The sequence below is a fragment of the Psilocybe cubensis genome, chromosome 3 (assembly GCF_017499595.1).
Source record: "Psilocybe cubensis strain MGC-MH-2018 chromosome 3, whole genome shotgun sequence".
NCBI classification, from domain to species: domain Eukaryota; kingdom Fungi; phylum Basidiomycota; class Agaricomycetes; order Agaricales; family Agrocybaceae; genus Psilocybe; species Psilocybe cubensis.
The window spans coordinates 821583-836601 of NC_063001.1; the positions used below are offsets into that span (position 1 = coordinate 821583).

The 15019-nt window shown below is 47.2% G+C and overlaps 3 protein-coding genes across 3 annotated transcripts; all 3 read left to right on the forward strand.

The window, feature by feature from the left end:
- Nucleotides 1–5799: 5799 nt before the first annotated feature.
- Nucleotides 5800–8405, forward strand: JR316_0003055 (Serine/threonine-protein phosphatase 1 regulatory subunit GAC1; the record flags this gene model as incomplete). The annotated part of the gene is made up of 2 exons (XM_047888836.1): nucleotides 5800–7991; nucleotides 8066–8405. 2 exons carry the CDS (start codon nucleotides 5800–5802, stop codon nucleotides 8403–8405), a joined length of 2532 nt encoding a protein of 843 aa, XP_047751210.1.
- Nucleotides 8406–12662: 4257 nt separating this feature from the next.
- On the forward strand, nucleotides 12663–13558 carry JR316_0003056 (Alpha-(1-6)-linked fucose-specific lectin; the record flags this gene model as incomplete). Its single annotated transcript, XM_047888837.1, has 7 exons — nucleotides 12663–12746; nucleotides 12804–12875; nucleotides 12925–13014; nucleotides 13066–13143; nucleotides 13201–13272; nucleotides 13335–13409; nucleotides 13460–13558. The coding sequence occupies 7 exons, from the start codon at nucleotides 12663–12665 to the stop codon at nucleotides 13556–13558; spliced, it is 570 nt and encodes a 189-aa protein (XP_047751211.1).
- A 126-nt stretch (nucleotides 13559–13684) lies between these two features.
- Nucleotides 13685–14665, forward strand: JR316_0003057 (DOPA 4,5-dioxygenase; the record flags this gene model as incomplete). The annotated part of the gene is made up of 8 exons (XM_047888838.1): nucleotides 13685–13745; nucleotides 13841–13865; nucleotides 13980–14047; nucleotides 14111–14189; nucleotides 14245–14275; nucleotides 14338–14345; nucleotides 14391–14494; nucleotides 14547–14665. The coding sequence occupies 8 exons, from the start codon at nucleotides 13685–13687 to the stop codon at nucleotides 14663–14665; spliced, it is 495 nt and encodes a 164-aa protein (XP_047751212.1).
- Between the last annotated feature and the right edge of the window lie 354 nt (nucleotides 14666–15019).

Genomic DNA, 15019 nt, shown 5'->3' on the forward strand with positions numbered 1-15019 from the left:
TTTTTCTAGACAAATATAAATTTCAAATTGTGGAATTTGTTTAGTCTAGTCTCCCTAAGTCTGGGCACATCAATGATGCCTAGAGCTTCAGTGGTTCTTGGCAATAGATCGACTGCAGGCATATGCAGGATCGATTGTGTCCAACGAGTATGGTACCACTTTTTGGGCCCCCTCCTCAGTTGTGGCACCTACTTGAAGTCAATCCGGAAATGTTGGCTTGTTTTGAAGATGTTTGGCGCACTTCGATTGAGTGGTTCTAACTTTAGTTGTAGGAATAAGTTTATTCATAAGTACTCTTCATATCCTTTTCTATGTTAAAGACTTGATACGAAGCTTTTGAGATTGATAAGATTGGTCCTCGATGATTTACACATCGTTGAAAAATAAGAATACACGTTTTCATTGAAATACCAATTGCTGGCCTCATGACCCACCAGATATACTTCATCGAAAGTTTCTACAGTCATGCAAAAGGGATAAGCGGTCATCATCAGCCATCTTCGTACCAACGTTCGATGTCGAGAATGGATAATTAGTCAGACAGTGGAGGTGCGCCACCGTCGATGAGGCGTAGATGGCAAATGCGCTGCCGTTACTCAGTGCAGGAATGACCCCTTGAATCCTCTCGGGCGCGGGTAGAGACTAAGCTGGAGATATCTTAGTAGAAAGCATCGTACAGGAGGCTTCCTGGCTGTAAACCGTGACAATCAATTTTTTTGACTTGTCTTCATTCCAATCGAGCATTTTCTATAGCAGTGTTTCTTGTCGAGCATCACTTTTGGGGTGAAATACTTATAGGCGACTTTTAAAGACTGTATTAATATCAGGATCAATATGAGTATCACAGTGTTATGTTATGTACAGAGCTCAATAGCGTTAAATGACAATCCTGTGAGAAGACAAATTAGCGATTATGTGAGTTATGTCGCATTTAGTCATATTTGAGACCTGGCTACTCCTATATTATACGCACGGGAGCAGGCCGCTTCAATTCTAGTTTTAAATGAAAGCGTATGCGTAAATGAATAATGACTTTAATCTACCTGATGTTTAACACAATTGCCCCGCTATTCCGAACGTTTCTGACACACCATGTCACTAGTAAGTACACTGACTAGTGCCAGTGGGTCCCTATAAGCCTAAGCTTACAGCGCAATTGTATACTTCCAAAGCATATGAATAGCAATTCCAAGCTTCCCTACCAAAATCGGGTAAATTAGTACAAAGGCTGGACTGGTGCCAATGTTAGTTCTAATTTTAGCTCATTCTCGGTCCCGCGGTCAATGCTAAAAATATCACACCGGCTATTGGGTGCATCCCGCACAGACCGGACTGGACTTGTATTATTTTATCTGAAAGACAACAGAACCAAAACAGAACGCCTTCGCGAAAGGCCGCAATGGCTCTGAAGGTTGGAACGAAGACTTGTAGTGGAAGGTACTTGGTTATGGATGATCGTTGTAAAAGCAACATACTTTAAATAAGCTGAGTAGAATTGGGAGTAAGTAGAGTTCTAGGTCGACGGTCGATAAGCCGCAGTCTTTTATTCGTCGCAGAGATAGCTTAGCGGCCGAGTGAGAATAGATGGATCCAAAGACGGCAGCTACTGAAAAACATTGATACTACGCGTTATCGAGAATCCCTACGAATAAGTGTTACCATATACGTAGTCTGCAGGCCAAAATCATCACGCCCGGTATCAAGACTATATCCCGCAAAAAATTCGTCCTGACCAAGAATATCGCATCCACCTCCAGCTCCACCAACTCTTGTCCTAGTCTCCCGCGAGTGTGGCATTTTTTTCCAAATGATAGAAGGTCTAGTACAATGTGGGTCGCGCGGTTCTCGAACTCAGGGATCATTCGCTGCCTTCGGGCCTGATTCGCACGTCCATAAAATTCAATTCTTCGATGGACGAAGATGTCGGACGTGCCGCCGGGACTCCTTCCAGCGAGGACGCATAGCCAAGTAGCCGGGCCCTTAGAAGGGCTTCTATAGAGCATCCGAAGGACTTGGGAATCGGGATAGCATACGATAATCATATCTATACCTCTCCAAAATCCGACTGAATTGCTGAAGAAGCCTTTGTTTTCTCTGTGGAATCAGTTCGCTGAAATGTTTCGGCCATGGGGACGCCTCAGGGTTGACCAGCGTCTGAAAACACAGACTTGCGAGCTTGTGGTGTGTACTCACATGTTCATTCATAGCAGCGTAGTCACTAGACCTCCCTACGGTGTGTGTGATCACTAGAAACATGATAATTAACACCTTGTTATCATAGGATCCTCCTCATGTTCTACGGCCGATCGTTTGTATAACCGTATTCCAACCATTGGCCAGCGTTATCTATGAACCTGTAGCAGTGCGAAGGCTGATAAAGATGATTTCAGACGCGGCGCTAACTGACAATCCGAGTCCAAATCATTCCGCTATTCCGACGTCGAGCAACTGAAATCCCGCAACCATCGTATCGTCTGCGTTATCAGATTATCTCGTACGCTGTAGCGCGAGCCCATATCAGCTAGGAACACTGCATTATATTAAGAACACGACTCAAGTAGGAAAGTCCGACGCGCTTCTGAAGGCTTCTGCTCTTCTATTTTGATAAAATCAGCGTCGGACCCGCGGTGGCGCTGCTTGCCACCGCCAATTCGTCGGTCCGACGCTTGCCTGCTGCAGTACTGCATGCATGTATGTATGATGCGTGGCGGGTCGGCAACTTAACGCACAGAATCACAGAATCTCAGAGAGAGTGCGTGATAGCGAGTGGCGGGCGGACCGTCCTTTTCCAGCGTTAAACCCGTTGGTATAATTAACCTTTGACATCTGGCCAGGGTTAGCTTTTTGCGAGCCTAGTGGATGTGGGATGATGGCGGCTGGCGAGCGCGCTACTGGGGTGTTTACCGGTTCCCGGACCATCACTCACGTTGTTGCGAGGTGCCAGTTGGTCAGAAATGCATCGGTTGTTAGTAGAAGTGATATACGTGCATACATAGTACAAGGGAGCTCACTGAGGGGTTGTGGGTCAAAGTTGATCAAGAGGTCGATGAGAAATTTCGTACACCGAGCCTGATCGTAATGCATTCACCAGCCCCTTTCTCTACTTTATTACCCCAGAGTGGGTTTGGCTGACAAGAGCCCAGAGGACAGGAGCGTAAGAATGATGACAAAAATCAAGATAGGAAGGTAAGGTTTTGCAGGTGGCGCTAGAGCATACCATCGCTGAAGGGATTTGATAATATGTAGCATGGTCCCTGGAATGCTTGCACTCTGAATATTCTGTCTTTCTGTAAGGTCATCAGAGAATGGGTGCGTGGTGAACCGTGACATTGACACTACTGGACATCACCACCCGAGTGGACCAGCACAGCTAAGTTACTCGCACATGCTCGGACTCCGGGTTAGAAAATGAAATGAAAAGAAGAGAAAAAAATCACTAAGTCCATTGGATTAATCAACAGAGCAATCACGGGGGCTGGAGTAAACGAGCAGCTTCATACGTTGTACGTTCGGTCTCGTAAACTGTTCCCATCTTTTTTGAGCGACGGATGGAATCATGGATGACATAGGTATCGACGTAGACAACGCGGATGAATTAAGCTTTTGACGGGGAGGTAGTTGTAAGAAGCAATTGGTGGAGTCGTATAGACTACCCGCAATTGTAAGAAGTGAACAGCGTGAAGGCTGGTAGAATGAATGACAACACCGATGATCACTCAGTATATACTCTGCCTTTCATCGCTCGCGTCCAGAATAATGAATCCTGATTACCGATGACAACCACCTCGCGTCGCTTCCCCAGAGTCGTCATAAGGGAGTAAGAAAAATTGGCAAAAATATCAGAATAGAATGCGGGGTAAATACCCTCATTACGTTAATCGACAACTGTGCTCGCCTCGAGGAAGATCACAAGGCAATCCGTATGATGCATACTCGATACCGTTTGCAATTGCATTGCCTGAAAATCCACTAAAGGCTCCCATGATGCGGGTCGTCCTTTCTGAAATGGGAAAAATCATATCAGGCTCAGGCTCGGACGCTCTTGAGGAGCTCAGGGAAAGGAAAAATACGGTGCTAGTCGGCATTTAACACAGAACGCATTGACAAGGGAAAAAATAATTATAAAGTCCTAGGAGTTTGGAGAAATCACGCCTTTGCCGTTTGCGGAGACATAACCGCGCGGATTTAAGACCGCGCCCATGATATGATAAGCGCGTATGAATTGCGATTGTACTGTGCAGGACGCGACGATTCACCCTACTAGATTGGGAGACACGATTGCGGGCCCGAGTCGACACGCGCATTGGATTTTCGCTCGAACGCTGGACTAGGCGCCGGAGGGGACGCTAGTACGGCGCGACAGAGGTCGGGTCAGGTCCCACTGTCCCAGTAAGGACTCGAGCGAACCATAAACGTCCGGGTTCACATACGATCGGATGGTTGGGTAAGCCACTTTAAGGTTGTAGATGTGGCTGCGAAGGTGTCGTGATTGTGATCGTTGCCAGTTTCCCGGGCCCTTCGTGTGGTTTTTCTGTAATGGTGGAGCGTAGTATTTTTTTTATTGGAATTATGTCCGTCTGTGCGGTTAGCCAGAGCATAGAGAACCGAGCGGCGAGTGCGCATAGCAGAAGAACGGCACGATAGCTGCTGTAAGCGCTGATAGGACATTGCAGACACACAGTGGTATTGCTGTATTATATCGCCAAATTATGCGTTTCTCGAGATGTCATATGGCGACATCATCGATGACCTCAGGGAGGAGCAATTGTCATACATGATGGTATTGCGCGCGAAAGGTATCGCTGGCGGGCTGATGGTGGGTAAACGGAAGTCTGAGCCGCACTGGGGATTAGTCAAAACATAGGCGTAGTAGTTCGCACTCGGAATCGGAGGACATTCGCAAATTTGTTGGAGGCTAGGAGAGACGGAGGAGAAGCGAGGGCCCCGATGGGACAGGAACAAAGAGGAATCTCATCTTGGCGGGTCGGTGTAAATCTGAAGTGTGAGATTGGGTTTGAGAAGGTTGCCAAAAATAGAAGTATGTATACCGGGACACGTGCGGCAGAACAAGAAATGCTCGACATAAATAGTCTTGGCCACTGCGGGCTAGCCTTTTTAAATATTTGCCCTCCTTTTACGCCAGGGCCTTTTGCTGAATCTCGCCCTCCTCCTCTCCAGTCTTCGTATCTAGAAGCCTCTTCCTCCGACAGCTTCCGTCTACCTTCGCACCGGCTTCCTGCTTTCTTCGTCTCCCACACGGTACATGCCCTGTTATTTTCCCCTTTTACGCGCCGTGTGGTGACTAATTAAATGACCCACTTTGTTATATAGACTCCTTTTCTTGTGTTGAGGCCTCTAAATTTCGTGGCCGTGCAAATACATCATTCTACTCTCATCTCTCTTTGATAAGCCTCGACAGACTATATTACCTGCGAGATATCAGGTAGACCTTATCGCCGCACAGAACATACATATGCTCTCTTGACTGATTCACATTTCCCAGTTATCTGTTGCCCGCCTTTGCCACTCCCCTATTGCCGAGGGTGGAACCACATACGCAATTACCGACGCGGTTTCGTTTGAAGTAAACAACTATCAAACCCTTATAGAAACGCCCGGTATCAATTCCTGATATCCCAATCCATTCGTATCAACACAGTAAGCGATCATTTTTGTGCAAGGCCAGGGTCAGCCACATTATATTTACTCGACCCACAGTTTTTTGCGTTTTTTCTTCGTCCAGGATCCATCCCAGCGGGCGTTTAGATGATTGCTACAATTACTGTCCAGTCACATACGATGTCTCAAACCCAGGACCATCGTTTTTCGCTCAATTCGAATACGGCTGGGGCGCCTCTACCACTTATTCCTCGTCGGACATCATCGAGTCGACCCACGCTCACACCATCACCGTCGTTGCCTCTTCCCACTCGCAGTTCCCTGACATCTTCTGCATCATACCCGTCGAGCTCAATAACGTTCTCGCCAGGCGGCGGCGGAGCGCGATACCCAGCGCGCAACGACTCTGATTCAAGTTCTTCAAGCTCGAGTCCCTCAGATGGAACACGGCCTACAATTCGCACACGACGAGTTCGCGGCGTGCGGAATCCAGCCGTCTGCGCAGCGGAATTGTCCACGCCCGTTCCCAAGCAGTCCCCGGTGACGACGCCCGCTCACCCACAGAAAGGCGTCGCGTTCCCGTCCGCCGACAGCGCGAGCAACAAGCCTCCGCACGCGGGCCCCTCGCGCCCTCTGCTGTACACTCCTGGGATGTCTCTGCGCTTGTGTGCGGAGAGTCTCAAAGCGCCACGGAACGTCTCAGAATCGCATGTCTCACACCCGGGGGAGACCTCTGCCCAGGGTGCCCAGTCCGCGTCCGCCTTGTGCGAGTCGTTCGGGGAGGCCAGGCTTATTCGCAAAAAGTCTGGTCAGCTGGTGAAGTCGTCGCTCAAGTCGTCGCGGTCGGCGTCGCGGAACAACCTGTCTGTGTTCACGTTCCCGCAATCGAGCAAGAGCGAGCCGACGACGCCGACGAGCAAGGCGGTCCACTTTGACTCGAAGCTGGAGCACGTCAAGCTGTTTTTGGCGGAGCAGAAGCCGCTTGCTGTGTCGCGCGACGGGAGCCCGACAGACGACACGAGCGGGACGGACAGCGACTTTCCGAGATTCATATATGGGGACGAGGAGGACAGGCGCCCGCGGAAGAAGCTTGTGATGCAGGTGGCGAACATGCCGGCGAGGATAAATCCATATTCGGATGTGGCGCTTGAGGAGCTGACGCTTTCGGGCGATGGCTCGAGCATTTATGGAAAGGTCCGCGTCCGCAACCTCGCCTTCTCAAAATGGGTCGCTGTCCGCTTCACCTTTGACGCCTGGCAGACCACCAGCGAGGTAACTGGCAAGTACTGCGACTCGGTCGATTCCGATTTTGACCGTTTCTCCTTCACCATCCGCTTGAATGATCTTCTGGCCCGCATTGAAGGCAAGACCCTCGTGTTGGCCGTCAAGTACTCGATCGAGGGCAAGGAGATGTGGGACAACAATAACGGCCAGAACTACATGGCCACTTTCACAAAGACAAAGGCGACGCCCCCGCCGTCCGAGGAGCCCCGAGCGACACCCCCGCCGAGAAAGACGACGCTCTCCGACGACGAGGCGTCCACCGACATGGCTGACCTGCGGAGCAAGCTCGAGAAGGTCGTCCAGAGCAACGACCGTCGGCCGCAGGTCCCCGCGTCTGCAGACGCGACGCTGTCCTCGTTCCGCGGGAGCTCGTCGTTCGCGTCTCGCTACGACATCTCCGCTTCACTCAAAAGCTCCTGGAACCCCGAGCACCAGGCGCAGCCGCTCCATAGCAGGACCCAGTCTTTCCCTATTTCGGCCGCGTCGAGGAGCAGCAGCAGCTCGATACCCTGGCCCCAGAAGAGCCCTTCGGATCCGTACGCGTTCAGACACGCCGCGCCGCACCATCCAGCTGCATACTCTACCCCGGCCCCAATCAAAAGCAAACCCGCCGCCAACCTCGGTTCGCCGCGGGATATCGGCGAGGACGCGTTCTGCACTGTGCCCCCGCGCCAGAACTTCGAGTACGAAGACGCGCCGTTCCCCGTGCAGCAGCCGCGCCCGGTGCGGAACCACCAGCGCGGGTACTTTGATATATCCATTTCCCCATCGCCTTCGTTTGTGAAGCGCACGCCCCCCGGCACACCTCGCGAGCACGACGAGCTCTTTGTATCCTCGCCGCAGCGATACAACTCTTTCCCGCCGCTGGAGCCTTCCAGGAATGTGCTGCCGCCCAGTATGTCGGCGCTCTCCTCCGCGGGATTTAGGGGTGTGTATCGGGAGGATGTGGTGGATAGCGAGCTGTCGACGCCGTCGATGGCTACGCCGTCGTCGTCGCGCGAATCGACGCCTTCGCCTACGGAGATGTTCGGTAATGAGTCCGAGACTGGGTTGAGTCCTGATACCCACTATCGCCAGTTCTTGAACAAGTGCGTTCCTTTTTTGCTTTTCTTATCATTTCACATTCTTGTGTTTTTTTACCGGGTTCTAATTCTTGTGATAGATTCTGCTTCTTCACAGGACCGGACGTTGCGGTAAACCCACAACGCCAACAACAACACCAACGACAACAACATCAACAACTCCAGCGGGTGGAAGATGCCGAACTGATCCCACGCACACATTCAGCATCGGACATTGAAGAGTTCCTGTCATCGCTGCACACGCTGGCGGACGACGAGCCGGTATCGATATCGCCGATCCGGTCGTCCAGTCTGGATGACCTTTATTTGAATTCGAACCGGAGTGGCTCGATTACGCCGACGGTGTCGAGGTTGGCGATGGCGAATTCGAATTCGAATTCGAATTCGGTGGCGCAGATGACGACGCCTGTGCTTTTGTGATTTGTGGGTCCTGGGGATAGATTTGGATTGCTTATTGCTATTGCTATTGCTTCGGAGAGGAACTGGATACGTTTTTTTTCCTTCTATATACCTGGCTGCCTACACTTTCGGACTTTGCTTGCTGCCTGCCTGCCTGCTCGCTTGCTTTTGTCCCACCCGCCCCGCCCCGCCCCGCCGATTATCATGCCCTATAACCTATAAACTGGAGGAATATCGCACGCCCTTGATCTTTTTTTCATCATCATCATATCCATTTCTTTTTTCTTTCTTCTTTCTTTCTTTTTTCTTTTACTATACATCTTTACGTTCTATATCCCCCCCTCCCCTCTCCCTTGCCAATCTCACTACCGTATATGTATATATATTATATATTCCCTTTTTATTATCTTCTGCGGTTTCTTGCTTGTTGGATGGATTTTTCTTTCTTTCTTCTTCTTCTTCCTTTTCTTCTTCTTCTTCTTTTTCTTTTTCTTTTTCTGCTTTTCCTTATTCTTGTGGCGGGTTTTTGCATGCCGTTGCCTGCGTCTGGATCGGATCGGTCGGGTTTGTTTCGAATGTGTTTCTGCCCATTATCCACACCATCCATCCCCCCCCCTCTCCTCATCACCGAAAAAAAAATACAATGCATGCACAGCACGACGCGAGATGACGGTGACGGTGACGGTGACGATGACGATGACGCCGACGAGATGACGACAATAACAAAGATGACGCCTTGACGGCTTGAAGACTTGACGATGACGCAAATGTAATCTGACGCCGGTTCCGTTCCATCCATCCATCTATCCATTTGAGAGGCTTTTCCAGGCTCTGCATTACATCACATCCTTGCATCTTTAACCACTTCATTCCATCGTCGGTATCGTCGCGTACCCGACCGACTCACCGACTACTTGGGCTTGGGCGTTGTCTTGGGCGTTGTCTACTCGTCTCCTTTTTATGGACCTCAAGTCTCGAATATTGGATGGATCGCTGCTTGGACAATGTCATTGGGACGTACATCATATTGCGCAGCTTTTTTTCTTTCTTTTTTTTACTTTTTTTTTCTTGCCTTCTCCTCCTCCTCCTCCTCCTCCTCCTCCTCACCACCACCACCATCATCATCATCATCATCATCATTGCGGACTTCTCCTCGCGGCCCTCCTCCTCGTGGCCTCCTCCTCGTCACCGCCTCCCCGAAATCTGCAATCTGAATACGCAATACGCAATCCGTAATCAGCAATTCACAATCCGCAACCCGCAATACGCAATCTCAAATGTGTCGCGACTCTCCTGCATCCTCCCATCCCCCATCTTCCATCTCCCATTTGCCATCTGCCATCTAATATTTATTTTTATTCAATCTGTTTGGTTTGTTAGGTTTTGTTTTGTGTGTTTGGTTTGTTGTATGTCACCACCCCCACCCCACCCCCGGGCAGGAGGTCGATTTTAGTTTCGGCCGGTCTGCATGCTCCCTCTTCTTTTTTTTTTCCTTTTGTGTGTACTATTAGGTTTAGGTTTGCATTTATCCCATCACCACCCACCATTATCCATTATCCACTTTTATCTATTTTATCCATCATCATCATACATCTTTGGTATTTTACAATTTGTGTTTTTCTCATCCTCCTCATCTTCTTGATTCAGAGCTTCTGAGCTCGGATGTTCGAGAATCCTCGTCAGAATATACATTCACGTTCACGGTCATGATTATTTTATGTTATATATACGAAGTATTTTACGTTCCTGACTGCATGCGCGTGTGTTGACGAATTCGAATGACGAATGACAATGTGTTTATTGCTGTATAGTGTAAGATGCTTTCAAGTTGTTCAAGTTAGCGTTGTCGGCCGGCGTCGATTACTCCCATCAAAATTCGATCTCCGATTCATTTTGTGCATACGCACATATTCAAAAAAAAAAAAACCGGAACATTGTATCATAAGGTATGCTCACTTTGCACGGTCCTTCTAAGAATTCTTACAATATGCTACAATTTTACTCCATTTATTTTAATAGAATACATGGCAGTACAAACTGTTCACAATCCTATAATCCGTGTTCTACTGTCTATCCAACAGCAACCAATTATTGTGGGAATTTATAAGGACGGGAATAAGACGGCAAACCGCGAAAGAGGGCCAATTTCTCATATCTTCTCGAAGTCCGAAAATGAAGAATTGTGCTTGATACCTAGTTTGACTCGTTTTGTGACGTTGCCGTCGCACGTTTGCTCATTCAAGCTGATGCGCCACTATGCATCCTTCTCTTCGCATTACCCATCGATTGACATATGGACGGTGCTCGTAATTGTGGAAGGATCGACAGTCGTTGATTCGCTGGCATCACATCAAGGTCGCTGGAAGAACTGTGTCTACTTCGCTTTCTAAGTGCTCACAAAGGGTCATACGGTTTACCTACCTAATTTTGGTGCCGCTCCACCGATGCCGACGTTGCTTTTCAAGAGGGAATGTTATCGCGTCTGAGCGTTGAAGGGCCGCTGTCGCGCTCAATTCGGGGGCCGATCTAGTGCCTACCCGTATTATACTTTTAGTACATACAAGTCAGCAAAAACATGGGGTAAGTAATTGAACAGGACACGAACGGAGCATTGAGCATGCCAAAGTAAGTGCATCACAGAGCTTTTGGTATATTCACATCTACTCAATTATGCATTCCAGTCAAATGCTGTACTCCACGTTTAGCGAAGGCAAAAGCGCTGCCAAGCTCTTTGAAAAGATAGAACAATCTAAATTGGATGTCTTTCTAACTTCACGATGCAGAAGGACAAGACCAAAAAATAAGTGCGTAGCTTTATCCATAGGATCCAGATATGAGTTTCGATTGTCGAGGCTTACAAGGAATATAACATTGATATATTTTCTCATACACGTGTTATCGTAACGTAGCTTAATAACCAAAGATGTGGATAACTGACTCACATTTATCAACGTCAGAGGAGAGAACATGTGGCTGAGTAGCCCCTGGAACAATCTTGCTGTCAAGTACCGTCTTGTAGAATACACTTACCGACGAGGAAACGCAGCCGCAGAGAAAACATTGCCCGCCCAAGTTACAATTGATAAGTGGATATTGATCAGGTCCCAGATCATAATATTAATCAGACATCCAAGACAAGCGGCATGGAAGCATTGCCAAAGGCGAAAGGTTACTCCAAGCCGTTAATGTAAACGAGAAGACCGAATCTCCGACAGAGTATCTACGATGTTGATTAATTGTTCAACTAACTTGCTTGTATATTCGACGCCCACTTTGAATTGGGAGCGTTATGGTCCTTGTAAGTTTAAAAAAACAAGTGAAGAGCAACAATATACTGTCATTGAAAATAAGATGATTTGAATTTGAATGCGGGGCTTGTTTAATTTGATTAACGTACCCGAGGGCGAGAATTGTGATATTCATAGACTTCTTAGCACAAATGACAAAGGTTTCATTCAACAATGCACATTGACAACTTCAGGGAACAGGTCACGGAACTGCCCCACCTTCTAGATGCCAAATTTAATGGGAAGAATAGTAGCTTTTAAATTGACAAGAAGCACATCTATCATGATATCACTAGCCCATTAGGCCGAATCACCGAAGTTTGTAGAAGAGCGTCCCTTTGCATTCCAAGTTGACTCAATGTATCAACATGAATCTGATAGAAAAATAATAGAAGACAATTGATTCACAGTATTACATAGTGTTATTTTTAGCTTTGAAGTACTATCAGACATTCATTTCAACGTGAATAAGGCGGACCAAAACCATTGTATGAGTTTTTTCTCGAGCAGGCTATCCCTGGAGCAAGACGAATGTCACCAAGCACCGGATATCTCCTGTTGACTATTCTCTTTGTACATTTTACAAGTCTTGCTGGAATGGAGAAAAAACGCGGCAAGCAAATCTTCCTCAGCAAACCTGGTATTTCTCTTGGACAATCTATTTATTACACCTTATTCGTTCTGGGAAGATGCAAATAAAGTCAGTTCGACCGGAACTGATCGATCACCGAAGTAGGATGGTGGCAATATACCTTTCCCAAGGCTCCATGACAGATTGGGGCCCCAGACCTTTACAGGAATCTACTGATTCTATTACCAAACTTACTCAATTCCCAGTCACAAACAAAGCTATACCATCCCCTTTTGTATCGCTGTTCTGAGTGATGTTGAGATTAGAGATCATCGAAAAACGTATAAAAGGACTTTGAATTTGCTGTTGAACTTCACTCATCCACCTGGATAGTTAAACGCATATACACTCACGATTACCATGAACTTTACCGCTAGCTTTCTTGCCCTCCTGGCTGCTGCTCAGTCAATTGCAGCATTCCCCTTCGGTGGTTCCCACTCTGATGTACAACCTTGACGTTGATATTTTGGCCTTTGGTCGCCACTGACGTTGTTAATCAAGGACCTTGTGGCCCCTGTGCCAGTCACCCAGCTCGTCTGCGACGGAGATACCTACAAATGCACTGCGTCTCTCGTACGATATATTTCACAAGTTCTTTGGCATGTTTTTGACAAGTCTCTAGGATTTTGGTGATGGCCGATGGGTCGCCGATTGGAACACAGCTGTCTTCCACACTGGCCTTTTCGGCGGCATCGATCACAAGGAAACTATTGTAAGTAAAAGAATCATTTAATCAAGCAATTTAACTCACTTTTATCAACAGGCCCGCATGGCCATGGCTCCAGTTCCTGTCACCGCCTTAAATTGCGACGGTGACACATACAAGTGCACTGCTAACTTGGTGCGTATGACCGTTGTATACATGGTTTAACATTTGAACTGAGCCGATTGTACGCAGAAATTTGGTGACGGTCGCTGGGTTGCTCAATGGAGCGCGAATGTTTTCCACACCTTCGCTCCTTCCGTTGAGGTAAAGATATGTCACTCGATCACAAGTTAACGCTGATTCTAGCAATTTTTTTACTATATAAGGAACCTAACTTTGCGCCTGTCCCCGTCACCAAGTTGACCTGCGATGGTGACACTTACAAGTGCACTGCCAACTTGGTAAATCAAATAATTTCTTAAAGCACCATTCAAGGCTAATATTTTATTAGCAATTCGGCGACAACCGATGGGTCGCTCAGTGGGGAAGCAATGTATACCACAGAGGCTTCACCGCTACATCCGAGAAGCCCAGCTTCTTGCAACAATAAACGGGGGAGCACATACATCCTACTGCAATGAGGATATCTACTCCAAAGGATATTTTAGCAGTTGGTAGCATGATTGACCTATTAACAAACAGTGCTTATGTGGTAATATCTAACAAATATATAAAAATGAAATTACAGTTGTTGAAAGCCAGTATCGACGAAAAATTTGTACTTGAAATAAATGAATGTGTGGTACCTCTACGTTAACCTTGAGGGAGATTCATTTATAGTGAATCAAGGCGAATTTTTTTGAAGTTTTTCCTGCACTTTTATTTTTTCCAGCTATCTGCCTGGATGTAGATGAGCGGTGATCCACTTGGCTTTTACTACTAGAAAGAAATTTTTGACAAGATGTTTTGGACAAGACTGATTTTTTCCCTGATTGTCTGACTGTTCGGGACTCTGTTCTCCGTTTGCGCAGAGACGGTGCATTCGTTGCGGTACCACTCTTTCGAGTGAACACGGCGCCTATTGGCCCTCATCCAGTTGGTATGTAACCGAAAGGTTCATGTTTTCTCTAAAATGATTATATTTAACTTAACTTATGATTAGGGTCGTACGAGATCTGGGTCCCTCAGGAAACATTCTCAGCCGTCTTTTCATATTTATGCATGAATCGAGGTAATCTTAGGTACGAGTTCATCTTTAAATCCGAAGAATATATCCATATCAAATTATCGTTCCAGTATTCTTGTCCATCCATTGACCAGAGAGCAGGTACTTTCTATTCTACACTCTTAGAATCTAGATACTAACTTGACCTATTCTTCTACCGAAAGTCAGCTGAGTTCATATAATATTATTAGTATTACATTGGCTAATGAAAAATTAGGGACCACGACACCCGTGTAGCATGGATTGGACCCTCTTACCCCCTTGATTTGACTGCTTTGCCTTTGAGAAGCGAAGAGATACCGCTCCAATACCCCTCACTAAGTGCGTCATTTGTCAGCATATAGGACAGAGATAACTCAATTCCTTTTGGCAGGACTTGGCTATTCTGCGAAGCCCCAGCTGACACTCGAAATGCGCATGAAACTTGGCGCTAACGTCGAGCATCTTTTGGCGTCCGAGAAGGAAGCCGCACGCGCTCCTCCAAGAGTATGAAGGAGATTTTGATGGGATTGAACAATGGTTGCATGTTGGTACCCGACAGACCCTACTTTCGATCGATTACAAAAATGTAAAATGTAAGGATACCTGTTGGAATGATAGTCGGCGAGCGACTTGGTCGCTAAGTCGTTATCTTCCTCTTGTAGTTTATCTTATCATATTTTTTCTAGATTATTCTACTATAGGTTCCGTAGTTACTGTAGGTACAACCGTGTAGCTACGTCGTGAATCTACATCTTTTACCACCACTGCGCATTATACTTACAACAGGTTATGGGCCCCGAGAGGTCATAACTAAAGCTCGCTTTGTTCTAAACTCGTTCTATTCTTATCGATCTATATCTAAAC